We start from the raw sequence: 26,742 nt of genomic DNA, 5'->3' as shown, positions 1-26,742 counted from the left end.
CTCTTCCAGAACCCTTGGTGGCAGTTAATATCAAGGCTAATGTGCCTGTTCATTGGATCTCATCTATCATTTTGTGGTCTATTAAGGAAATGGGCAAGCTTTGGCAATTTCTGTCACTGTAATGGATATATATAGTTTCAATTTAAGGTTGGTGTTATCATTAAATTTAATTACATTTGATAGGAAAATTTCCATTGGGATTCTGGGATGACTGTTCTGTCAGTAGGTGTCCTCTGATATGGTAGTAAGAGAAGCTGGCCTTCTGGCCTTGTTTTCCCTCCACTGGAGGCTCAGTCTCCTCCCAGTTTCATGATTCTTATCAGAGAAGTTGTTCTTGGTTTCCACCTCCCAACCCACAGGGAGTGTTGATTAACCTGAACAGTATGCCGCATCATGGTTGTCATGCAGGGCAGAGAGATAATGAGATGAGAATGCTTTGTCATTTCCTAACTCACTTTCTTTCCTTCTGGGGTGGGGATAACCTATCTTCAGGAGAGGACCCTTTGGCTGGGGACCAGAATGACCATGACATGGACTCCATAGCTGGTGTCCTCAAGCTTTACTTCCGGGGGCTGGAACAACCGCTCTTTCCCAAGGACATCTTCCATGACTTGATTGCCTGCGTCAGTAAGTATTACAAATACCCCACGAATGGCAGCAAGATATTTGGAAATTTCCATCAGTTTGCATCCTCATAAGCTATTCAGTAAAGTTTTTCTTTCTTTATTTCTGCCCGAGAGTTTTGTCTCTTTATCTCTACTGTTTTATCCCTGAAAGGGGGAAAGAAAGGATGATTTAACAGTAATAGTATAGAATCCAAGTCAAGATTCCTAACTTTTTCCTTTCTAATTATTCTCAGACATTAACTCCTTCACATCTCTGGGTTTATTGTTTTTAGTAAAATGTTTTTATATTCCTCCATCTTAAAGCTTATATACAATATCTGTGCTACTAATAGGAGCAGAGAAACATAAACAGTGACCCTGCTCCCTAATTGTTGCTATGTATGTGTCTTGGCTTAACCTGCTACATACATTCACATGTGTCTGAAAACAAAAGCCCCTCTGTGCACTTAAAAGTGCCATTTAATTTTTTTCCCCAGAGAAAGATCACTGTATTCTTTAGAGTTCTCTTCTAGGTCTTGAAAAACTATTCCTAGACTTTAGTTTAGTTCATAATACTGAAACATCCTATCAGTTGATTCCATGGAAAGCAATCCATGGAAATTTAAATTAATATCAAGTTATTCAGGAAGTAGATTATTCTGTTTAGGGTTTCTATTGCTGTGATTTAAAAAAATGATCAAAAGCAACTTGAGGAGGAAAAGGTTGATTACATATTAACACTTCTGTCACTAAGGGAAGTCAGGACAGGAACTCAAATGTCAGGAACCTGGAGGCAGGGACTGATGCAGAGGCCATGAAGGAGTGCTACTTACTGGCTTGATCCCCGTAGTTTGCTCAGCTTGCTTTCTTATAGCACCTGAGATCACCAGCACCCACAGTGAACTGGGCAGTCCCACTTTAATCAAGAACACATACCTGAAGTTAATCTGGTAGGGGCATTTTCTTAATTGAGGTCCCCTCTTCCCAAATGACCCTAGCTAGTGTCAAGTTGACATAAAGATAGCACTACATTGACCCATCTGAATGATGGCCACAGAAAGTGAAAAGAATAAATTCAGAAGAGGTTTTATCCAGGTAAACAAGGCCTTCATTCCTCCTGTTTTTTCATTTGGCCCAGTATTTGGTCTGAATACTTACTTGTTCTTCTCTCGGTTGTTCTGAGAAAAGCCTGTGTATCTGGGATACTAGTTCTCTTTGTTTGTTGCCCATTTTTTGAGAGTAATGGAAAAGAGTTATGTAGACAGTTACATTCATATATTACTTGGGTCATATACTTATGTCTTTTCCTAGACTGGACTTAAGTGAAATCTTTTACATAGGGCTGGAGTTGCCAAGACACACCAGAATCCTCAGCTGCCCAATTCTTATTATTATTGTTCCTAATCCAGTATTTGCTATTTGCTATTCATAAAAGACAGCCAGATCAAGTCCATTTTGGTACACTGTTGAAGTCAGAGGCTGTTCATGACCAGAGGCCACAGGCAGATAGCTAAATCTGTACTAACCTGACCCATAGCACAAAAGTCAGGAATCTTCTCTAGTCTTCCTCACAGATTTTACTACTTATCCAAGATCCTACTTTCTCCTCTCTCTGGTCAGACTCTGCTCATTTCTACTTTAGATAAGGGAGGTAGAAGCCAGATTTATTCAGAGGAGGAAAAGTTAACTGTGTGTACAGGGGTCAAGGAAGGACTTACACAGCCTCTGTCCCTTCTCATGTGTGGGACCCTTCAGGACTGAGCATTCAGTCGTCATGACAGGATTAAGGTCAACTCTATGTCTATTGCTGTTTCAATTAGAGGAGGAATGTATCAACCTAGTCTGTGCCCGTGGAGCATACACCTTGAGTCCTGTACCAGTCAGGCTGTGGGTCCCAACATATGGTCTCTTGCAGCAACCTCACCCCACAGAGCATCCAAGGTGAAACTCCTGTCACTATACCAGGGCTGTATAGGGCTGGCTCTGCTTGCTCTGAGTTACACTGCTGGTAGAGAGAAGCTTCTGATTGTTCCTCAGGATTGCAGTCATGCTGGAGGTAACACATGCCTTTCTTGTTTCAGCAATGGACAACCTGCAAGAGAGAGCTGTGCATATCCGGAAAGTCCTGGTCCTGCCCAAACCCACTCTGATTATCATGAGATACCTCTTTGCCTTCCTCAATCAGTGAGTAGCCTTCACAGTAAAAAACCTAGCTTTGACTACCCAGGACTTTCATATGGATCTATGTCCTATAACCCACCCCAACAGACACTTTTGAGTATCTGCCATACACCAACTACAATGCTAGGCTATTAAAAATATGATGTTCAATGGAAAAAGAAAAGCATTTTATCATTAGATCATGGTCTAAGTGAGAAAACAGACAATAGTAGACAGATCAGTTAGAATAGGTGCTAAGAAGAGTAAAGATGGGGATAGAGTTCAGAGGTTCTAATAGACAAAGGATTAAAGAAGAGCTGGCTTAGAGATGTGTTTGCTACAAAGGCCTTTCTGAGAAGACCAGGTATAAGCAGTAGCCTAGAGGGAGAGAAGGGGGAGCTATAAGAACACTGAAGACTTGAGAGTCACAGTAATAAATAGTAAGTTTGTTGGGAAATGACTTAAAAGTCTTTAAAGAGAAAAGTGGTATGATCTGACATTTAGGAATGAATTTTCAAACCTGCCAGTTACTTTATAGAGAAGTTTTTACTTTAGAAGGTCAGAGAGAAAAGAGACCTACATCAAGGCCATGGCATGGTCTAGCCGAGGTGTTGTTAGACCAGAAGATGACAGAAAGGGTCAGGTGTAGGATATACTTGGAACACTGGGTGGAACAGGCATATCTTACCGTGGTCCCCAGCTCTCTCCATGTTGTCACCTATCATCATGCTGGTTCTGAGTTTTCATAGAGCCAAGATATAGTTCTGTGGATTCCTGAATCCATTAAAACAGGGAAACAAAAGATAAACCAAAGGGCCAGAATGTTTTAGTTTTAGCACATACCTTGTGAATATGAAGTCCTCACACATAGTTAATCTTTGTTTAAAATGACGACAACTTTAGAGATCATTTTACAAGTCTATCCTGTTTAGACAGTCATGATCAGCCCGGCCTTACAGGTATCTGGGATTACTAGCTCCTGCCTAAGACCTTATTGGGAGGCCCACATTATCATCTATCCCAATACACAACTTCAAAGAACCCTGAGTCTGTAGTGTGCATCTTCCTCAAAGTTGAGTCCAACAGAGTCCTAACTCAGCACCTCATCTGTCCTTGAGATTAGCTCCTCATAACTCACCAGTGTGCTCATTCATAGCCTGGAAACACTGCTTACTACTCTAGGGTTAGTCAGTCCCCTCAGTGCCCAGGTCACAGGGAAGACAGATTAACTGTTGTCTCTCCTGGACCTTCAGGAGAGAGAAACAATAGAATAAACTTGATGCAGTAAAAGAAACAATGGCCATTATTAGGAAACAAGTATGGAAATGGCATTAATTCCAAGTATTAATTTGTTTGTATATGTATAGTTTTAAAATATTGTTGTATATATAGTTTTTAAAATATACTGGTCAACAAGGTGTTATATGGAAAAGGTGAAGCATTTATAATCACAGTGATTTGGAAAATAGTAGCATGTAGACACAATTTTTAAAGTCTCCATGGGAAGATGACAGCTGATCAGTGTGCAGCTGCCAACATTTGCATCAGGAGTTGGCAGGTGGTTCCTCATGGAGACTTTACCTGAACCCACACTTGAATCCTCACTGAAGTTTAATCCTGGACTGTACACATACTGAATCTCAAGGCACCAAGCTAATGATAGCTAATAGGTTGGCACTTAACATGCAGCTTAGTGGACTCTAGTCCAGAGTCTCACAATTTGCGAAGACATTGTGTTAGGGCTATGGATCTCATCTGAATATGCAGTTTGGGGAAGTTCTGCCTCTAAACTCACAAAATGTGCTTTATTCATACAGTAGAATATTGTTTAGCCAGGAAATGAAGTGTTAGTGAATACCAGGTTTCTTCCAGGGATGGTGAAAATGTTGCACAACTTAGAGGTAATGGTTGGCTACACAACACTGAATATGTTCAGTGCCACCAAATTGTATACTTTTATTTATTATTATTTTTATTTAGAGTACAAAGTGATGGGTTTCATTATACTATAAGATTTTGGTGAGTCCAAAGTCTTATATCATTATGCATATATACATTTCACTTTATTCCTATTTACTCCCCATGCCCCCACCTTTTCTGGCCAATCCTCTTCCTCTTCCAAAAAGTGCCTAGTTCTGCTTTCATGTTACATATATTTCACTACCCTTCCTTTTTTCCCTTCCCCTCCCTGTAGATCTTCTCTTCGCTCCCAGTCCCTTTTCTGTTTTCGCATCACATCACATACACACACACAATAATTTTTGGTCCTGTCCATTTTCCTGCCAATGTTATAATTCCATTTTTCTTTATACCTGAATAAAATACAGGTACCACATTTTGTTTATCAATTCATCTGTTGATAGACTTATTGCTAGGCTAGTTTCATACCTTGGCTACTATGAATGGTGCACCAGTAAACATGGGAATGCAACTGTATCTGTAACATGTTGATGTAGAGTCCTTCAGGAATATACTCAAGAGTGTTTAAGCCAAGTCACGTTCTATTTTTAGTACTTGCAGCACCTGCATTCTGCTTTCCATAGAGACTGCACCAGTTTACATTTCTACAGTCTTAAGTAAGGGTTCCTCTTTCCCAACATCTTCACCAACATTTATTGTCAGTTATTTTCTTGATGACAGCATTTTTGACAGGTATGCAACAGATTCTGAATTACCTGTGTGTGTATGTGTAGGGCAGGACTTTGAAGCAGAAACCACAGAAGAACAGTGGTTACTGACTTACTCCCGTGTATAGCTACATTTTCTTACACAGTCCAGGCTCACCTGCATACAATGGGCTGAGCCCCCTGCATCAATAATAATCAAGAATAATATGCTCACAGGCCAATCTGATGGGAGGAGTTTTTCAGTTGAGGTTTCTTCTTCCTAGGCAAGTCAAGTTGACAACCAAGATAAGCAATCACAAGGTTCTTGGTCCTTTTGGTTTCGCTTTTAATGGAAATCGCAAACTGGACATAGATTCATAAAACTACAGTTCACAAAGATACGTCCTCTTCCGGGTCCTTGTCACTGTAGCCTCCTATGAATAGAACAGTCTTTTTGGGGGTGGGGACAGGGTATTTTACATCCTTCATCTGTTGTAGAACTTTCACCCTGGTATCTTGGGAATAGAGTGCTTCTCTTTGACTATCACACTTCCCAGAAACTCTGGTTTCTTGTTGTTATTAAAACACTATCAGATCAGACTAAAGAAAGAAGGCTTTACTGAGCTTTCTGTCTCTAAGATACCAGGACCTGGATAGCTGCAGTTTTAGCCTGTGGCACCTCATGTGTGGGTCATTTCTGCTGAGGTTATCAAAGTAGTAATCTCTCCTGTTTCTCCCCAGTCATAATCTGATGATGAAGCCGACTTATATATTTTCCCAATCTTTTCTAAACCTCTATTTTCTTTTAACTCTATGTCCAGAGAAGGATTTTAAAATTAAATCTCTAATAATTCCTATGAGTTGGATGTGATGGTACAAGGCTGTGATACCAGCATTTAGAAAGCTGAGGCAGGAAGGCAAAGAGTTTGAGGCCAGACTGGGGTACATAATGAATCCCTGCCTTAAGCAAAAACAAATCATCTCCTATGAAGCCATCTAGCCACTGAGATGATACCCTTCCCCACTGGTCTCTCCTGCAATTAGTTTTGATACTGTGAGATGGTGCTTCTCCACTGGTGTTTTCCATGGCAGTTGTTCACACCATGCCATGCCATTTCTGATGTCCTACAGTGATTATAGAAGGATCACAAGGTGCGTGTCAGATTCTCCAACAGAGAAGAAATCCATTTGTTAGAGGAAAACCAGCTTTGCAGCACGAGTCTGGATGTGAGTGGGGTATACTAGAAATAAACTTCACTCAATCCAGAATGGCAGTGGTATCCAAAGGCTCTAGTTTCTTTTCAGCATCTGTCAGAATTGGACTGAGAGGCTACTGCTGGTGACCATAGGAAGGCCAAGCTCCTCAGCAATGTCTATAGGCCCTTCAGGCTTTATAGAGGATGTACCCAAAGTCAGCCCAGCTTTCTGTGCTAGGACAGGCAGCATCTTGGTCAGTATTTGACCATGGCAACGCTAATAAAGGGAAGCATTTAATTAGGGCTTACAGTTTCAGAGGTTTAGTCTACATTGTCTTCATTGTGGTGGGGAAAGTGGTGGCATATAGGTAGACATAGTAGAAGTAGCTGAGAGGTCTACATCTGGATCCACAGGCAGCAGGAAGAGAGAGACACTGAACCTGACTTGGACTTTTGAAACCTGAAAGCTGGTCCCCAGTGAACATTTCCTCCAACAAGGCCACACCTCCTAATCCCTCCCAAATAGTGTCACTTCCTAATGACTAAACATCCAAATATATGAGCCTTTGGACCATCCTTATTTAGACCACCACAGGCATAGACCCATGGGGACTCAGCAAACATAGTGATGGTTGAGGGCTTGGGTCTATGGCCAAGGTTGGGTTATGACTGGAGCAGCTGCTGGCTGAGAATGGGAAGAATCTCTAAATAAATACACAGTCATGAAATTAGCCTACATCCAAGGGAACCCCAAGCAGAATATAAACAGAGCATAATTAATTCCTGGGTATAATAATACAAGGGGATATTATAAAAATATTAAACAGTATTACATTAGCTGCTCTAAAAAGAATTCACTGTCTTGGTGGAATAAAAAGTTAATCAGCTGACTACATTTCTGGTTAAGTATAAAATTTGGAATAGAAATGCCGAATGAGTTGATTCTTTTGTATGCATGAAAGCATATAATGTACAGTTCCTGTGTCCTGTGACTGTTTCCCAAAGCAAGCTGAGGTCCCCATCTGCTCGGTAGTTTAGTGAGTAGTCTGTGAGAACCATGTCCAGTTCTGAGGAGTTATATGGTATGTTCTCAATGCAGGGTGACTCTGATGCCTAAAATCAAAGGTAAGGGCAAAAATGAGATTCATATGGATCTGATTGGGGAACTGGAGAAAAGGAGTCAGACTTGCAAGCAAAGTCGTACGTCTTTCCTCTCCTGGGCTCCTGAATAGCTGCCAGTAGTCATTCCCTTCTTGTCACCTGACTCTCCAGAAGGTCTCTGATGCCCAGAAAGGCAGGTGGCAGTTTGTGGACTTACGACTTTCCTTCTGGCAATGTCTCTTATGTTTGTGTTTTCTGGGCGTTCATGTGAGCTTTCCAATCCCCGCTTCCCCTTTTCCTCCAGCTTATCACAGTTCAGTGACGAGAACATGATGGACCCCTACAACCTTGCCATCTGCTTCGGGCCCTCACTGATGTCCGTGCCAGAGGGCCACGACCAGGTGTCCTGTCAAGCACACGTGAATGAACTGATTAAAACCATCATCATCCAACATGAGAACATCTTCCCAAGTCCCAGGGAGCTGGAGGGCCCCATCTACAGCAGAGGAGGAAGCATGGAGGATTACTGGTAGGGGCCAGGGAGGGGAAAAAGGGAGGGAATGCCTGATAATAACTGGTATAGGGGCCAGATGGTCAAGCAAAACCCAGAAGGAAACAGCCAGGTTCTCCCACCTCCACTTTCAGGTTCTGCAGGTGGCAGGGTCTGGCCATTTTCCCATCTTGGACACACCTACAAAATGAGTGTCTCTTCACCCACTTTTTATTTTTATTTTTTTTTTGAGTGTTGGATAACTAGGGACCATCTTGAAAGTTAATGACAACATCAGGGATTGGAGAGTTTACAAAGTGGTCTTTAGACCTGCTGTTCTTCAAGCCACAGTGCCCAAGCTGTGTGTTGTGATGGAGACAGAGCTGGGCCCCAGGGAATCCTGTTCTTAGGAGGAGGAGTCTGCATGTGAGGCACAGTCTCCTGACTGAGTTTGTAAGATGGCACAACAAAATGCTTTCAGAGAATTGTGATGAGAAAAAGTGTAAATATATTTGGGGTGGTTAGATACAGTTCTACACCCCTAGAAAAGTACAAGATTGAGTAGACAAGGTTTTCCATGACCTAGCCTGAGAACAGAATTCTGAAAATAACCTCTGGGTACATTTGTGTTAGACTACCTCTTTTAGATGAACAAATATTTCCAAAAAGTGGAATAATACTTCCCTTTTATAGATAAACTCCTTGCAACCCAGAGAGGCCAATGCAATGTTTTAACACACCCTAGTAATTGGGAAGCCAACCCTGGCCACCTATCTTCTAGGATAAAGCTCCATCCAGCAACCCACACAGATACTGTAATACCACTTTACAGTGCCATTTCAACCAGATACAGAGGCAGTGGCCTTTCTCTTAACCCTGGTGTCCCATACCCCTTCCCTTCTTTCCTAATTGCTTTTTCAATAGAAGTTGAAGACATAAGCCAGCTGAAATCAGATCATCTAAATTTAGCATCTGAAACCAATCCTTCCAGCCTCATTGCTATCGACCATGGTAGGGAAGGACAAGGCATGTGTTTACTTAATTAGTCGCCACTTGGTTCATGGTTCTCCATGACCCCTCAGAACCATTGCCCAAGGAGTGGAGGCTCTGTGAACTTCCTATGGCAGTGGCATCCATGGATCCACTCTCTCCTCGACTCTGATCCTAGGTATGCATCTGAGCAGGCACCCCAGGTAGCTGGCTTAGAGGCAAAGCTTTCTGTCACTGGCAGGTGGTCCATGGTGACCAGGGCTGTAGGCCCATCAGGTGAGTTCCTGCACAAGTAGTTAAGAACTGGGAAGTAGTGCCTTCGGTTCTTGCCTTTACCTGTAAAGTTGGCCTTCGCTGCTGCTGCTGCTTCTTCTTCTTTTTTATTTTTTCCTTTCTTTTTTTTTGGTTCTTCAAGACAGGGTTTCTCTGTAGCCTGAGAGCCTGTCCTGGCACTCACTCTGTAGACCAGGCTCTCCTTGAACTCACAGAGATCTGCCTGACTCTGCCTCCCAAGTGCTGAGATTAAAGGCGTGTGTGTGCCACCCGCCTGGCTGGCCTTCACTTCTTAAATGTCAAATCACTGCAGGTTCTGGACCAATGAAGGGGCATAGTACTCCAGCTCCCTGATACCCAGTCCCTACCCAGGGACCAGAGACCAAGCAATGTGCTTTACCTGGATGCACACATGAAAGCTCTTTCTTCTAGATTCCTCCCAGGTGTTTCCTCAGCCCTTACCCCATGTGTTACATACGTGATATTTGTTGGAATATACTGCACAGGTAGTCAGGGAACATTTGTGCCACTGTCCCAGGCCTTGGGCCAGAGGCAACAAGGGGCAGTTGTCAGTGACCTTGTTCCTGACCTCTCTTATTTAGGAAAAAAAAGAGATACTGCCACAGGGAGCTAAGCCAGTGAAAAGATAAGCCCCTAAAATCCAGGAGAGTAGCCAAATGACCAGAACCATCAGAGAGAAGCGGCACGAGGCAAAGTCCATTTCTGCAGTTAGTCTCCAAACTGGATTCTGGTTGCCTGAGACTGCTGCTGGAACCTTGGACCTTGGGTATTGATAGGGTTGGGCTTGTTGTCAGGGCCAGAGGTGTAGGAGGGGAGAAGCGTGGGATTTTAGGACTACATGGAGCCTCAAAAAGTATCATACCATGGTGCTGATTTCAAAGTGGAAAGCCCAAACCAACAGCACCAGATCCTATGGTATCAAAGTGAAAATCAGATGTTCCAACCCCAGACAGATCTTGTGACTCAGAAAAGCTCAGGTTGGGATAATATATGATTTTTTTGACAAGCCCTCCAGGGCTCCCTGCAGTGTGAGAACTAATGCTCTGATGCTTTAGTGGATGTACAGGAATGAACCTTTGCCCTGGGTACCGCTGATGCATTTCCAGAATGCCATGGGTTTTTAGGCCCAGAAAACAGTGAGGAAATACCCACTTTTTTTTTTAAACAAAGAAGAATCCCTATTGATGTTCTACTGGAGTATTCTCTGGAGCTTAAGAGCCCTCCTAGGACTGGCTTTACTTGGCTCTAAGGAGCTGCCTAGATAGGAAAAGGCTTGTGTCCTGGGTGGAGAGAAGTTCCATGGCAGGAGGCAGTGGAGTGTGACGTTCATAGACCTGCCCGGAAGGATTTGTTGTTGGCATCTATTGTCAGAGGAGAAAACTTCAGACAGGGTGAGAGGGTTATTCCTGATCTTGAAGAACATCCATCTCCTCCCTGAGGATAAGAGAAGAAATACCTACTTAGTAACTTGTAGCTGTTCTCAACTCTACCTGGGATGATTTAAGAGAAGATAAATTTTTCTTAAGAACTTGGCTGAGCTTTCATCCCCTGGCCTTTAGTAAAATCTAATCTACAACAGATCCTTTTACCTTTGCTCTTGGTTTCCATTCAGCTGCTACTCACTTCCTACTTTCTCATCAGTGCACAGGCTAATAAGTCACGCAGCACCCTAAAAGGAAGCTGAAAGGAGGAACACTTACTAAGCGCCCTCATGCCAAAGTCTTGGCTGCATTACACCATGACTCCTCACACAACTGTCTATTGCTCTTCGAGCTGATGATGGAGGGGGACTTGATTAGGGGAGGGGGAGGGAAATGGGAGGCGGGGGCGGGGAGGAGGCAGAAATCTTTAATAAATAATTAATTAAAAAATACGCAATAAAAAAATCAAAAAAATAAAATAAAAAGCAATAAAAACAAAACACAGCTAAACAGCTATCAAACATCAAAGTCAGTTTTCAGGTCCAATTGTTACTGATCATAAATACATACATAACAGGGCTTCCCTTTTGCCATGCTCCCTCCTTAAGAACCAGGAATGGATTCATGAAGAGAATTGACCTGAGTGATTGAGTTGTTCTGTGTGTTCCGAAGAGTTTATTTGTAACTTCAAAGGCCTTCCCTTTCTCTCAAGGCACTTTAAGTCCCGAGCAGTGACAAGTGGTTGAGGAGCAGAACCTCCAGAGATCCTTTATTCTTAGCAGTTGATGGCTGTGGACTTAGAGTATAGCTAACCCACAGCTGTTGTGATGCCTCTCTGTACCAAGGAGGCTGTGCCAAGAGGAAGAAGAAAACTTTAGGAGCAAACACTGATGCCCCAGTTATTCTTCTTTTGCAGTGACAGCACTCATGGAGAGACTACCTCTGCTGAAGACTGCACCCAGGATGTGGCAGCAGAGCACCACACGAGTGAGGATGGTATGCTATGGCTCTTAGGAAAGCAGAGATGATTGTGTCTTGTGCAGTCAATGGACTCTGCTGTCCAGAGGACCCTAAGGAGAAGAAAGGAGTTTCTTATCTCTCCTTTCCTTGGAGGGACATTCTCACAGAAGAGATTAAATCAGAGGAGAATAGCTAGACCTTTTGTAGTCCTTCGGCTTCTTTGCCCCTCCTCTTAATTCCCTATCTAGCATGAGTCCAGTAGATAGAAGCCCCTAATGCTGCCAGGTTACTGGAAACCAAAGCAAAGGAAAGCTCATTTAAAAAACATCAAGCCTGGGGAATAGAGATGCTAGGTGCCAAGAATTCAACAAAAGCCAAGTAAGGGGAGTGAGAATGAGGACACAGAAACCACACACTTGCATGCCTGCCAACTGGAAAAATTGACCCCTTCCAAAGTATAGATTTGTGTGTGCTGAACAGCCTGTGAGTGTGCATCCAGGGGTGGAATGCTCAGCTGTCATCCTCCAGCCCATGATTTATTAGAGTCTGCCAGCCAGCACATTTTCCCTGCCTCCAGCCGTTCTACACCTCCATTTCTGGATCACTTGGTCTCTGGAAGTCTCAACAGTTGACAAGGGGCCTCAGAATTTTATGGGAAGAAGAATGAAATGGCACGATCTACAGAACCTTGCCTGCCCCCCCCCTCCCGCCGCCTTTAGAAATACTGCAGGATTTGAAGCTTTTAAAGGAGAGATAGATAAACTTCTTGTTTAGATCCTGGTGTTAGAAGGATCAGTATGATCTTTATGAGAGACAAAAGTATTACTAGAGAATTCAGTATTCAGAACTGCCTTGTTCTCATACTCTTAGAGGTTTTATCTCTAGTGAGATCAATGGGGCAGCTGAAAAAGTGAGAGTCAAGGGATGTATCCGGGGCTGTAAAGAACTAGACTGGACTACTAAGACAGGAGTTCTGCAGTGGAATCTTCAGCCAGCCCATTTAGGAGCAAACTTTCCACCCAGAGCTTTGTGGGCATGGGTTTATTTTTAATCAGCCTTCCTCCCTGCAGTGGTATTTATGATATAATGGTCTATATCTTAGAGCGCCTTCTATTTACTATCTAGTCTCTCCTGCAGTTGAAAACAAAGACGTGACGACAGCAGTGCCTAAGTGTGCATGTGTCACAGATTGTAATTGACTCCCCATAACCAACTTCATGAAAAAGAGCACTATTCCTGTCATCTCATTTTGTAGATAAGGAAAGAAAGGCCCACATGGAAGTAAAAACACATTGCACTTACAAGCCCCCTTTAACTTTTCTAATTGTTTTCATTTGCATTTTCCATAAATGTGTTACAAACCACTTTCCATGTTTTACATTCTACTGGGATGAATGAATAACAAATAAATTACTTAAAATATGGTATGATTCAAGTGTTAGATGGCTGATAGATTACTAAATGATCAGAAGAGAAATAATGCTCAAAAATGCAGTGTGATGGGCTTGATATAGAGTTCAGTGGTAAATCACTTTTCTTTGAACACCCACGTCTAAAGCCCTGAACTCAATTCACGGCACTGCCTAAAAGAAAGGAAAAATGCAGAATGACAAGTTGGATGATAGATGGAATTGGCAAAGAGGACTGTGAAATCAACAAAGAAGTTATCAGGGAAGCAGTGTCTCCATGTGTTGTTACCCCCGGCAGAAGAGGGGGCTAGACAGGAGAGAATGCCAGGCTGTGAGAGTTATCCTCCCACCACTGTAAGTCCAGCTCGTTAGGCTTTTTCATCCAGTTTCCTGCATCTGTAGGTCTCAGAAACACATGTTTCATTCTTTTCTGCCTTTCCCAGAGTGTGAGCCCATTGAGGCCATTGCTAAGTTTGACTACGTAGGCCGGACAGCCCGGGAGCTGTCTTTCAAGAAGGGAGCATCTCTGCTGCTTTACCAGCGAGCTTCTGATGATTGGTGGGAAGGCCGGCACAATGGTATAGACGGACTCATCCCCCATCAGTACATCGTAGTCCAAGACACGTAAGTGGGACCCTGGCCCCTTTGAGGGTGGTCTCTAATGCACTGTGGGAGTGAGACTTCAATTCTGGAACTGTAGGAGCATGAGGGAGACTAATTCCCAAAACGGTTCGCAGGCTTAAAGTTCCATGGAGAACACCCTACCCCGGCAACTCAGTCTCCTCACTTTCTCTCCTCCCTTTAAATTACCCCTTAATTCATTTGCTTTAGAAATGTGCCCGTCAGTATTTATATTTCTGTCTTATGAGTGATAGTGTGGACTTTTAATTTGACCATGCCTGTTTCCTTTCTGGAAAGGTCATGTTTTTTGCTTCTTTGGTTTTTTGGTTTCATGAGACAGGGTTTCTCTGCAGCTTTTGAAGCGATTCCTGGAACTCACTCTGTAGACCAGGCTGGCCTCAAACTCACAGAGATCCACCTGCTTCTGCCTCCTAAGTGCTGGGATTAAGGGCGTGCACCACCATCGCACTGCCTTCTCTGTCTTCCATGTGTGCATTTTTGTTTTTTGAGAGAAGGTCTCTGTCTTAGTTAGGGTTATGATTGCTATGACAAAACACTATGACCAAAGCAACTTGGGGAAAGGGGTGATTATTTGGCTTACACTTCTATCACTAAGGAAGTCAGAATGGGAAACAGGGCTGGAACCTGGAGGTAGGAGCTGATGTAGAGGCCATGAAGGAGTGCTGCTTACTGGCTTACTCCTAATGGCTTGCTCAGCCTTTCTTACAGAATTCAAGACCAACATCCCATGGATAGCACCACCCACAGTGAACTGGGCCCTCACCAATCAGTCACTAATTAAGAAAATGCCCTCCAGTAGGATCTTTTTGGCTCAGTTGAGGTTCCTTCCTTCTATCTTGTGTCAAGTTGACTGAAGACCAGCCAATAGTCTCACCTGTAACCTAGGTTGCCTTAAGCTCACTATATATGACTCACAGCAGTCCTACTGCCTTAGCCTCCCCCATGCTAAGCTTACAGGCATGAGCCACCAGACTTGGCTTCTTTTTAAACAACTACCTAAACCCCAACCTACTAAGCCATTGATAGTAATTTCCACCTGCAAATGAAAATTGACAGGTTACTTTTTAGGAGAAATCTGGCTCAAAAAACATGGTGAAAAAAGAAAAGTAAGGCAAAGAGGGAAAAGGATGTTGGAGAACCAGGGAAACCAGAGTGGACTCTAGAGATCTTAACAGATAGGCTGTGTTGGTTCCCACTCTTTGAAGCAATGTCTCCTAGGCAGGAAGTAGTAAACCTTGTAGCCTACCCAAACTTGCCTCCTTGTCCCTTTGCCCTAACTCTGCCCTCACACACTTCTTTAGGATACAGCATTCTCGCTGTTTTTAGTCCTTCCCTTACTATTATTTTTTTAAAGGTTGATATCCTGAATGAGTCTACACCCTCTCAGCCTCTCCTGGGCTCATTCTTCCGGGAATTCCTCCCTGTGTTAATAACATCTCAAAGCTGGTGGCAATCTGTCCGTGGACAGAACCCTCCCAAATTTAGCATTATATCTTCACTACGGGATCGAGAGAAGATGAATTGTCAGGAAGAAGGGCCTTTCTTTGTCATCAGTAGCCAAAGGGGCAAGGAGAGCAGTGGAGAAACCTGGGACCATCTTGGATACTCTGAGCGAGGCTAGATGTGCTACAGCAGTGGCCATGTGTCCACACCCTGCCTCAATGCTGGCTCTCCCTCCAGAGCTACTCCAGAGCTTCCTGTCCTTACCAGCAGTGCTCAGGACCACAGATAAACACAGCCTGGACTTCCACCTCCTTATCCAGGAGGTGGTTCCCTCATGGCCGCCCCATGAGATGCCTTGAATCCAGGTGTCCCTAGCCAAGTTTTCCTGAGGAGCTGAGGATCAAATAGAACTCAGTGGGTTATTTATTTTATTTTTATTTACACAACTCTCCAAAGGCCCTCAGGTTTCCTTGCCCCTGTTCACAAAATTAGCCCCACCAGGGGTTGCTGCTGCCTCCAAGCTGTGTGGGGTTGTCTGTATGTCCCAGGGCGGCGGAGGAGGGGGGGGATCTTGCTGATTTAACACTGCTTTTTTATTGTTTTCCCTTTTCCCTACCTACCTGTCCCTTCTGCCCCAGCGAGGATGGTGTCGTGGAGAGGTCCAGCCCCAAGTCTGAGATTGAGGTCATGTCTGAGCCACCTGAAGAAAAGGTGACAGCCAGAACGGGGGCCAGCTGTCCCAGTGGGGGTCATGTAGCTGATATTTATCTTGCAAACATCAACAAGTAAGCTCTGCTTTTCATTTTCTGCTCCCCTAAATGATTCACTCACTCAGCCTCACCCCTGGCCTAACCCACCCTGCTCCTGTGCTGAATGCAGGGCTCCCAGCTCCCCCAACCTAACAGTCTCCATGTGTTTGCTGCTGCAAGGTGGATGGTGGGGCTAAGGAGGCTCACGTGGGTCTGAGGGCAGGCCCAGCCTCCAGCTGTCTGTTGTCATCCTGTGGTACTCTGTCTGTTCCACAGTGTCTGTCTGCTCAGACTTCCTGGCAGTCTTAGCCAAACCTTCATCAAAGCTTTGACCACCTTATGCAACTTGGTTTTGTGCTATTTCTTATCAGTGCCTTCACTTTTCCAATTCTTATTCAAATAGTATTTGGTATCTTCTTTGACCCTTGTCTGTCTGAAGATTCAGAATTTCATATGTCTTCCACCAGGCTACTGTCCACCAGGTGGGCTTACTTAGACGTCATGTATCTGGTTCTTCCTATCCTACATTCATGGCTATGGAAAAGGGAAGAGCACTGAGCCCAAGGAAAGCTTTGTCCTGAGCTCCTAAACCATCCTGTGACCCTTTGCTCCTTTTCACACTAGCAGAAATCACTTTTCATTTTTTCTTGTTGCTTTAGCACTGTGTATTATCCTTCCCTAGCAGTCCTTCTGCAGATGCCCACTCCTGTCAGCAGGCTTACTCTGACCCCAGCTTTCATTGTGGCCATTAGCAGTATTCTGAGGTTCTAACTCCATCCACACCTGCTGGCTATCTAGAGGGATTCCTCGTTCGCCCGCCCATGAGCTGCTGCCTCCCCAAGAGGCACTCAGGCTATTGGAGAACTAATCTCATCTCAAGGGGCCAGACACCAAGTCCTACAGACCTCTTTCCGCCAGACCCTGAACTGTGGCCCAGTGCCAGGAGGATGACAAGCCCCGAGGCACTCCTGGTGAACATGGATTGGAGATGACGTACAGTTTGTATTCCTTCCGACTTTGGAGGGGTGAAATGATTTGCACTTTGAAACCCTGTTAACCATAGCCTCTGGACACTGAGACTGGAAGGAGAATAAAAGATGCTTATTGTTTTTAAACTCTATGAGGTTGCCAGATCTCTTGGCTTTTTTCCAACCAGACAATAGAGGGGGTTGGGGGACATGGATCTTTCCTATCTCTTTCACACTCAAGTTCATCTGGTTTATTCAGCTCACTTCCTGGATAATTTAATCCAGACCAGCAGACAAGTTGAGGATTTTATACTTCCCTCCAGTCTGCTAGGAGGGCAGGCTAGTAAAAAGTAGCTGCCGTTAATCACACTTTTTTCATTATATACAAATCTGCGTTAATTACGAGCCTGCAAGCACAAGGCTATGAGCTTATTAAGCCAAAAACCAAGAATGGATAGTGGAGGGGAGGAGGTTAGATATTTATTTAGGCACTTTTATTTTTGTTTTTTATGGTGTTGGAGATAGAACTCAGCAAGCCACATATACAGACAGAGCACTCTACTGCCAAGCTGCAGCTTCATCCCTGGGTATTAAATTTTAAGTCAACATATATTTGATAGCATTTTACAAAGAAATTACAGAGAACAAAAGCTAAAAACATCTGGTAGAAAGTCAAGGTTGTTCCCTTAAACTCCTTGCTTGGTGGTATTAAGATTCTTACGATGAATTTCCTGGGGACAGAGCATAATCAAACCATGTCAACATGATCTGTTCAAGCTTTCCCAGGCACCAGCCAGTCAATGTATGAGTGACAGCCTCAGTATGAGTCTGCCTTTCCACCTCCCAGCTGCCTCCAGAACAGTGCTCCCATGAAACTTGAGTTTCCTGATTGCCTTGGAGAACTCTCTCCTCCTGGGCCCTCTCATCTGATTAACTCCTCCTCAGCCTCCAAGACTCGATCTAAATGTTCCCTATTTGGGTAAGCCTTCCTGACACCCTGAGTTCCTTGAGGTTGAAAATAATACCCTCATTCTGCATTCCAAAATGGCTTGAGTTGTTGGTACTCGGTGCTGTGCCTGGTTCCTCCTCCAGGCTGAGCTCTTTGTTTTGTTTTTTTTGGCTGTACTTGCATTTATTGAACATGCCCCCATAAATATAAACAGTCCATTACATCTTTGGAAAGGGAAAAATGATTGCTATGTACATTCCTCACTGAGCTCTTCCAGGCCACTGTGGAGTCACTTCTCAGCATCATTTTCAAAGAACCGTTCTTCAGCTCTTGGACTGTGCTCCAAAGGAAGCTTCCTTGCTTCCTCGCGCTGCCCTTTTAATATTATTCACATCTGAAGTCTACTCCTGCCCTGGGTGAGAACTTTGTTCTAATCTCAGTTGGCTGAGCTCCTTGTAATCAGCTTCTCTGTCTTCCTCGTCTTTGTGCCCCAGATAGAGCCTGGGATGGCACTACCACAGTCCCCTAAGTCTGCCTGCTCAGCAGTTCTGATCTGTGAGTCAGCCATTCTTGAATGGAAAAAGGAAATCAGCAGAGTTCTTAGGGTGTGACGTTTGAATTTAATCCCACATCCTATATTAACCATCTGCTTTGTGCCAAGCATCAGTGCTAGCTGTTGAGAGCTCAGAGTCTGGCAAGGCAAAAGACCATATGGAGGTAACTGAAAAGCTGGCGTATGGAAGCACCGAAGGAAGATGTGAAGGAGGAATCTCTTCTGTCTGTAGTTGAAGGTACTAGTGCCGTGGGAAACTTCACAAAGGACGGCTCATGGCAGCAGGGCCTTCCGAAACTAAAGATCATCCTCTTTCTGGTTGAGAATGGCTGACTCACATGGCTAGGACCTGCCTAGCAGCCACATTCATGGAGAGGCTGCTGGGCCACACCCTACTGGCCCTAGAAAGATAAAGCAGACCTCAGCTGTAAGCAGCACAAGAACTGACTTAAGACATTAGCTATGCTTCAGAGATGGCCCCCAGTCTGCAGCCCTACCACTACCATGCTGATCCCAACTCAGCCCATCTTCCTCAGTAGATTCAATATCAGAGCTACACAGCTGCTATCTGAACTAGCAGCTTGATGACATCTTAATTGAGGTCCTTTAAAATCTGGTTCAAAAAAATAAAATTATTCAGTAGTAAACAGTACCCGTATAGCTAGGACCCAACTACAATCATCCCATCACAGGGTCATTTCAGAGCCTTTGTGGTATGAAATAAATTGGCCCAGGGCTGGGTGACTTAGGAGTTGTACCCTTTCTACCCTAAGATTAGGCACATGATGAGTCCTCTGTGCCACTGCAGTTTCTTGAAAAATCTCTTCCATGTCTATGAACAAGAAATAGCTTTTTGCCAGAGCTCAGATGTTGACAGGCTTGCTATAATACAGTTGAGCAAACTGAAATTTGGGGAAGTTAACTCCTGTTTCCAGCAGTTCTCTCCTCCTTGGTGACGGTGAAACTTTCTCACCTGGGGCTTGGGTTTCTGTTTAGGCAGGCAATGGAGTGGGTCTTTTCATGAATCTTTATCCCATTAGAAACTTTCTCTTGAACAGGCAATTTTTTTTCTGACAGCATCTTATATGTTTAGAACTCAAAGCTCACAACCACCAAGTAAGTATTCATTTCACCTTTGCCCAAGTAGGGGGCTGGAGGGAACCGATCCATAGAGAAAACAAGAGAAAGAAAAACTGAAGAAATAGGGTATTCTGTGTGACTTTCTTTAGATGTCCCAGGTGCCAGCCTCTGCACCTCTGTCACCATCCTAGCTCCCTTGGACCCAGGGCTTCCTGATCAGATGCCATTTCTGTTTGTTGAAGGCAAAGGAAGCGTCCAGAATCTGGGAACATCAGAAAAGCTTTTCGGAGTGACAACCATGGGCTGGGCAGTTCTCTGACTGACTCCTCCTCCCCGGGGGTGGGGGCTAGCTGCCGGCCATCCTCTCAGCCCATCCTGAGCCAGAATCTCCCCAAGGAAGGGCCAGATAAGTGTTCCATCAGCGGCCATGGGAACCTCAACTCAATCAGCCGCCATTCATCCCTGAAGAACCGGCTGGACAGTCCACAGATCCGGAAGACTGCCACTGCAGGAAGGTCAAAAAGCTTCAATAACCATCGACCCATGGACCCCGAAGTCATTGCACAGGTAACTGAGGGGCCCTGGACAATAAGTAAGAAGTCTGCACTCATCAGTTACACTCAGAGCAGCCCCAGCTAATCAACAGAACTTATAACAGCCCAATCCTCTGTATGTTCTTTAGAGGGTGTAGCAAGTACCGTACATGTGAACCTGCCAAGACAGCTTACTGAGCAGTCTGCCTATCCCTGTCTCCCCAACAAAACCTGAAAGGGGAATTAATAGAATTCTATCTTCTTATTCGTGTTCTGTTTACCAGCTGTTGACTTTTAAAGACAGCAGTTAAGAATATTTTGATTAAGGTCCATTAGTTCAAGTTTCATGTGTTAAGACACTAAGGTAGGGTCTGGGGAGATGGCCCAGTAGATAAGAACACTTGCTACACAAGCAAGATGAGCTGAATTCAAATCCACAGCACCCACATAAAAGACTAGTTTAACCTTCTATGCCTGTAATCTCAGAGTTGGGAATTAAAGGCAGGCAGATTCCTAGAGCTTGCTGAACAGCCAGCCAGCCTAGCCAAAATAACAAGCTTCAGATTTAGTAATAGTCTCTACAGTAAGGTAGAGAGCACTAGAAGAGGATGCCTGACATCTTCCTCTGGCCTCTGCACATAGAACACCATGAAAAATTAGATGGATAGACAGGTAGATATATGGGTAGGTAGACAGATGGAGACAGACAGACAGATAGATGATGGAAACACAATAGTCAACTTTAGTGAAGCTAAGACTCAAATATAGGCCAGGTCCTATTTCTCTGTCCATCCCTGTCACCCCATTTCATGAAGCTGATCTCTAATACTTGTAGGTAATTAGTCCACCATCTGATTCTATCTTAAAGATCCCAAAGTATTCTTGTTGCTTGAAGCTCAGGTACTAGAAAGCTTCCAGCCCAAAGTTCCAGGTAACAATGCAGATGAGCTCCCAGATTGCAGGACCTTCCTTTTCATCTGCACCACATTGATGGCTCTGTTTTCCATGAAATATTAGAAACCCAACTCGACCTCTAAACATCCAACTACTGGGGCCACTCCAAGCAGTTCTCTCAGACGTCTCTCCCAGCTATATAATTTTCATTAGAACAGGTAGGAACTCAGGGCTTGTTTTTGTCCTTTTCCTCGCCTCTTCTTCCGGGGTGATCTGGAAAGGGCAATAGAGGCTCTGTATTGTCTCTGTTGGTTTCGTTGGTGCTCTGCTTCTGGAGATAAACCTGTTAGGTCCAGTGGTGAGCCCTGGGCCTGCGATGTCTTGCTTTGCTCATCTTCTATCCTGTTTAAGTTCCTGACAGCAATCTACCTTACACCATGGGAATCCTCCTTGATCCTCTTTTGGTCAGCCATTAACCAAAGTGTTAACACTGTGAACATACTACCTGCATTACAGGACAGAGCCAGGAAATAGAGTTCTTCCTGAGCATTCTAAAAGATTTGAGAAGCCCACAAGTGTAGCTCCATGATGCAGGCTCAGAATGCTGGCCTAACATGTATAGACTCCTGGGTTCCATCCCTGGCATTGCAGGAGAGGGGAAGAAAGGCTAATAAATGCCACAGTGATTGATGAAAATGAGTCACTATCATACATAACAAGCCTCAGATAGGAAACCCTGAGTGAGGAGCCTGGGGCTTACTTGAAACTTAGAATCTCTTTAAGTATTCTTGATCCCAAAGAGGAGTCCTGTGGTGGCTGTGGGGCACAGTATTAAACACAAGTTTTCAGGGAGGGTATGGAAGCTGGGCACTCTAACTGGATGCTTGCCTACAAAGGTGCTTTGGTTCTGTCTTGAGCCTCTGGACTAGGGCTGCCGTTTTTCCTAAAGTCTTCAGTACCTCCTGGTTTGTAGATGCTAACTTACCTATATGGGCTTTGGCTCCCCCTTTTGGCCACTCTTGGGTTACCTTTCATGGTGCGGGGTAGCAGGAAATGGTTTCTAGTTGCACACTTGGATGTGCTGGAAAATTGAAGCATTGTCCTGATAAATATTCAAGGACTTGCTTGGTTCCTGAACCTTCCTTAGCTCTTGTGAAGGAAGGAATAAGGAATAGTCCCTTTAGCCATTGGCCTTGAAATCAAGAAAATAAAGATTATATTTGATCTTTACCACTTTGTAAAATTTGTTCACTGTGTACACTTTCAAACATACACAGAAACACAGAGAATTACATCATCAATTTCTGTGTGCTCATTACCTTTCCCCTCCATTTAATTATATGTCATTTCATCAGAGACATTCGGCACCTCTCACTAAAACCAAGGACTCAAGTTGAAAATACTCAGCTACTTTTTCTTTTTTAATATTTTTTTTAGTTTTTAAGTTTAATATATTTATGCAATGTATTTTGATCATGTCATCCACTACTACCTCCAACTCCTTCTAATGCCTCCTCCCAACCTCATGTCTTCCTTTTGTTACTATCTTTTTAAATACTTCCCTGAGTTCAACATATATATTTATTTATTTATATATTTTTGGGAAGTATATTTGTTTGTATACTTTCCATATATGCATATGTCTAGGGCCACTTACTGGGGCACGGTCAACCTACCAGAAGCCCCGTCCCCAAAGTGAGTGACTCTTCCTCAGCAGCCATCAACTGCCAGTAGCTCCTCTGATAGAGGTGTGGCCTCAGGCCCCTCCCCAGTTTCTGCTGGAATTGTGGCTGGCTTGATCTGTGAGGGTAACCACAAATGGTATGAGTTGATGTGTGCAGCAGCCTTGTCATGTCCAGAGTCATCAATTACTCTTTCTAAATTCCCGATGATGAAAGTCTCTCTGTCCCCTTTCTCCACATTCTGCACATTCATATGTTCAAGGACTTTGGCCAAGTAAAATAAGGATTTTATATTTGGTTTCATGGCTTGGCCTATTTGGTTGAAATAGGATCCTTGGGGACATCTGTCTTGGTTTGACTTACTTCTTCCTTTTTCCTGTTTTGCAGGATATTGAAGCAACAATGAACTCTGCCCTGAATGAGCTTCGAGAGCTAGAGCGGCAGAGCAGTGTTAAGCACACCCCTGATGTGGTCCTGGACACCTTGGAACCCCTCAAGACCTCCCCAGTGGTAGCCCCCACATCTGAGCCCTCCAGCCCCCTGCACACTCAGCTCCTCAAGGACCCTGAGCCTGCCTTCCAGCGCAGCGCCAGTACTGCTGGGGACATTGCCTGCGCCTTCCGGCCTGTCAAGTCTGTCAAGATGGCTGCTCCAGTCAAACCACCAGCAACACGACCCAAGCCAACTGTCTTCCCCAAAACAAATGCCACGAGCCCTGGTGTCAATTCATCAGCTTCCCCACAGTCCACTGACAAGTCTTGTACTGTCTGAGGGTATAACTTAATTGTTCTAGACAAGGAGACTGACTGTTATTAAAATCTTCCTATTTAACTAGCTTGGAGACTTCAGTTGAAAATTAGATTCTAAGTTGTTCTTACAGGAATTAGCCTTCCCATTATCCAATCCTTGAGAATGAAGCCCTTGTTACTTCTTTTCCCTTCCTGGCCCTTCCCTCCGCTCTTTGCTCTCCTCTGTTGTAATCCAGCCAGCTACAGTACATACTGTTCTTAGGTTAGCCAGAAACAAGTTTTCCATGATCAGGTTGCTAGGATATCTGCCAAGGCAAGACATGGGACATGGGCCTATGTCTCTGCCCCTTCGTACCATAGAGGATATCTTGACCAGATGGTTGGTCGCAGTCACCTAGCTTTCAGTGGCATCTTGTTTTGAGTACTAATTTGAAAAATCATATATAGCCCAGTTTTCATTTTCTATAGATATATATTTGTGCGCATGCACGCTCATGCATACACAACAGAGGTTTTTCTGGTCTCTGGTCTTTGTTGTTGTGGCATTTCACAGAGAAGCCACCAGGAGTCTCTGTTGTCCTCATAGAGATTTAGCAGAATGGGTCAGTCCTGTGATCTGATGTGGGGTGGGGATTGTCTTCTTCCTCTTGCCGTGAGCTGATCACTGGTTTTCTCATTTGCTCTGTTCCATTCTGTAGAAGGACAGCCCAGTCTTATTAAGGAGCTTTTAAAGGTTTTTCTGAACATATAGTCTTTTCTTCAGTTCTTGTCTTTGTCTTTGACACACCATTTTCCATTTAAGATGTCTTCCAATATAAGACAGTTTTATAGCTAGTTCCTTTTAGAGTAAAAAGTCTTCAAGTTTTATTATGTTTATGGCAGGTTTGAGAAGGGTAGGAAATGGGTCCTCTTCCTCCCACCTTTTTTGGCATTTAGAACTTTTAAAATTCACTATCCTATTAAAGAAATCTAAGTTGCTCTCTGCTCATCCACAAATTGTTCCCAGATTAAAACTATTACAAGTTTACCTCTTGGCTTAGTTTTTTATAAGGCTGTCTCTAGAGATGGACTGGGGCTTGGAAAACCCTCATTCAATCTAGAGACCCTGGACTTTGAGATTGTTTTTTTGTTTGTTTGCTTACCCAAGTAAGGTCAACTAAGGGAACTTTGACCCTCCTACAAAGTCCAAATTATTTTTCCAAAACCAGAATTTTAAAAAAGTAAAGAATTAAATGCTTTCTGTGACCTGCCTTTGGCTGCTTCCGATGAGCTACCATGGAATGCTCTAGCCAACTTGCAAGCCTGGGGCTCGAACACCCACTCCTCTCCTCATGTTTCCCCAAGAGCACTAGGTCTTGGAAGTCATGGTTCAGGCCCATGTGCTACAACAGCTCCTTGAAGCTCAGGCTCACTCTTCTCTGGTTTCTGGTTTGAAAGCTCTTCTTTTGTTTAACTTGATTGTTTTTCTGTAGTTCAAGAGATGGTGGGTTTCCATTCAGGTTGGAAAATCTGAATGTTCTTAGCTTTGGGCTAGAAGAAATCCTTTTGGACCAATATGTGCAGTTGGTAGTAGGAACTTTAGAAGGCGGTGGATGTTTCTCTCTGTGTGAAGGAAATGGGGAGCCTGAAGGAGTCACTAATGAGAAGAGTAACTTGCACCACCAGCGAGACTAGAGAGGTGAGTGAGTCAGACTGCAAGGGACACCCCTAGGTCCTTGGCCTGCCTGGTTCTCACTGCTCTTTTTAATGACCTGGGCTTGTACTGCTCCTGAGCCAAGGGGGGCTTTCAGACCCAAGGATCTGTTTCCTTGCTGAAATGATCTCCCGCCCTTACATTCCTCTTGATCTAAGTGATAAGACGCTTCCAGCCTGCCCTGTATCCTCTCTCCAGGACACTACTCTCTAAGAAGGTAAAAGTGGAGCTTCTTAAAGGCCATACTGTGGGTCTGTTCTTTTGTTCTTGCCTTCTCTTTTAGTCCTGTACATTTTTGTGTTTGTCATCCCTTTGGTCAATGTCCATCTGCTGATTTGCATAATGAACTGGACAGTGTACAAGTGGTTCCCTACTGACCCCAACTCTGGGAGCCTCACTGTCTTCCTTATCTCTGGTGCTTTTGACGCCTGTGAGATGGTCCTATTAAAAGGAGTAGGAACCAATAGGAGGAGAGTCCTTCTCAGCAGAGCTCACTTCAACTGGAATTGAGGTTGCACACTGTGATTTTTACACCCAAAAGCCAAAAGGAGCCGGCCACTCAAGGCCTTGGGCAACTAGCCTTCCTCAGATAGGCTTGCCTGAAACCAGCATGATGCTTCCAAGAGCCCTGCTCTGCCCCTCGTGGCATGGATCCTTTCCCTGGTGTGGACTCAGTCTTTGGGGAAGAAAAGTGGGGTGGGGATGCCAGCATCCCAGTTTGGAAAGTAGAGGAGTTTGCCACCAGCAGCTTATAAACTGGAAATGCTGGTCTTTGCCAGCCCCTCGGGCCACCCTTGTCTGTCCCCAAGGAGATGAGACATCCTCCAGCACCAGGATGAACAGACCACTGGAAGGGCTGGTGTGCATGGACTTCGGTTCAGAAGAGAACATAGATCTTCCAGGGAGCTGCAATGTGGTGGCGTCTGATTTGTATGTCACATTTGTGTAAAATGGTCTGTTCTTTAAAATGGTGTTGATAACTGGAATATTGTATCTATGCTTGAAGATGCTTTGTGTGAACCTAAGACTCACTCAGCCGATGTTGGATTGGGGGAAAATCCAAAGCACAACTTCAGAATAAAATACGTTTTTAGGTTCCGCTGCTGCAGGTCATCTCCCTTTCCCCACTCCCTGAAAGAACTGAGTCAAAACTGTGCTAACAGAGCCCACACCTGGCCACAGGAGGAACAAGGTGACCTTGGCTTCTCTTGGCTACTCTTGCCCTCTGTGCCATTGGCTCCTCTTGGCCCTGTGTGGTACCTCAGAGGTTTTGTAGGAAGTCTTCTAGCATACTGTTGACAGTCTGTGGCCATAAGAACTTCCTTAACAGAACCTGCCTTTTGTTTTTAATAAGGACTGTTCATTTCTGTCTTTATGATCAGATTTCCCACTTAAAAGACTGAAACCTATAAAGCTGGTTGGAAACTTTGCCAGCTACGACTAAGGGTGGCCAGGTGGTTCTGTATTTGAAGATTTACCATTTGTGCTTAGTGTGCATGGCTGTTTTGCCTTCAAGTTTGTCTGTGCAGTACATGCGTGCAGTACCACAGAGGTCAGAAGAGGGCATAAGATCCC

General features: G+C 44.2%; 1 protein-coding gene across 7 annotated transcripts in view; it reads left to right on the top strand.

The window, feature by feature from the left end:
* Srgap2 (SLIT-ROBO Rho GTPase activating protein 2) overlaps positions 1–26,265 on the top strand; it is a 218,821-nt gene extending 192,556 nt beyond the window's left edge. For 3 of the 7 annotated variants that reach the window (XM_075987879.1, XM_075987877.1, XM_075987878.1), the window contains exons 16-23: positions 493–627; positions 2,687–2,789; positions 7,973–8,197; positions 11,780–11,859; positions 13,676–13,856; positions 15,956–16,102; positions 19,859–20,183; positions 23,113–26,265. In XM_075987879.1, coding sequence (XP_075843994.1) covers positions 493–627; positions 2,687–2,789; positions 7,973–8,197; positions 11,780–11,859; positions 13,676–13,856; positions 15,956–16,102; positions 19,859–20,183; positions 23,113–23,496 — 1,580 coding nt within the window. In that variant the 3' untranslated portion in view covers positions 23,497–26,265. Of the gene's footprint in view, positions 1–492; positions 628–2,686; positions 2,790–7,972; positions 8,198–11,779; positions 11,860–13,675; positions 13,857–15,955; positions 16,103–16,748; positions 17,187–19,858; positions 20,184–23,112 lie in introns of those variants that run through there. The other 4 variants (XM_075987880.1, XM_075987883.1, XM_075987882.1 and 1 more) reach the window with 2 other exon arrangements.
* The last annotated feature ends 477 nt before the right edge of the window (positions 26,266–26,742 follow it).

Source organism: Microtus pennsylvanicus, chromosome 10 (assembly GCF_037038515.1).
Source record: "Microtus pennsylvanicus isolate mMicPen1 chromosome 10, mMicPen1.hap1, whole genome shotgun sequence".
In the NCBI taxonomy this organism is placed as follows: Eukaryota; Metazoa; Chordata; class Mammalia; order Rodentia; family Cricetidae; genus Microtus; species Microtus pennsylvanicus.
This window is presented reverse-complemented; position numbering and strand designations above follow the sequence as displayed.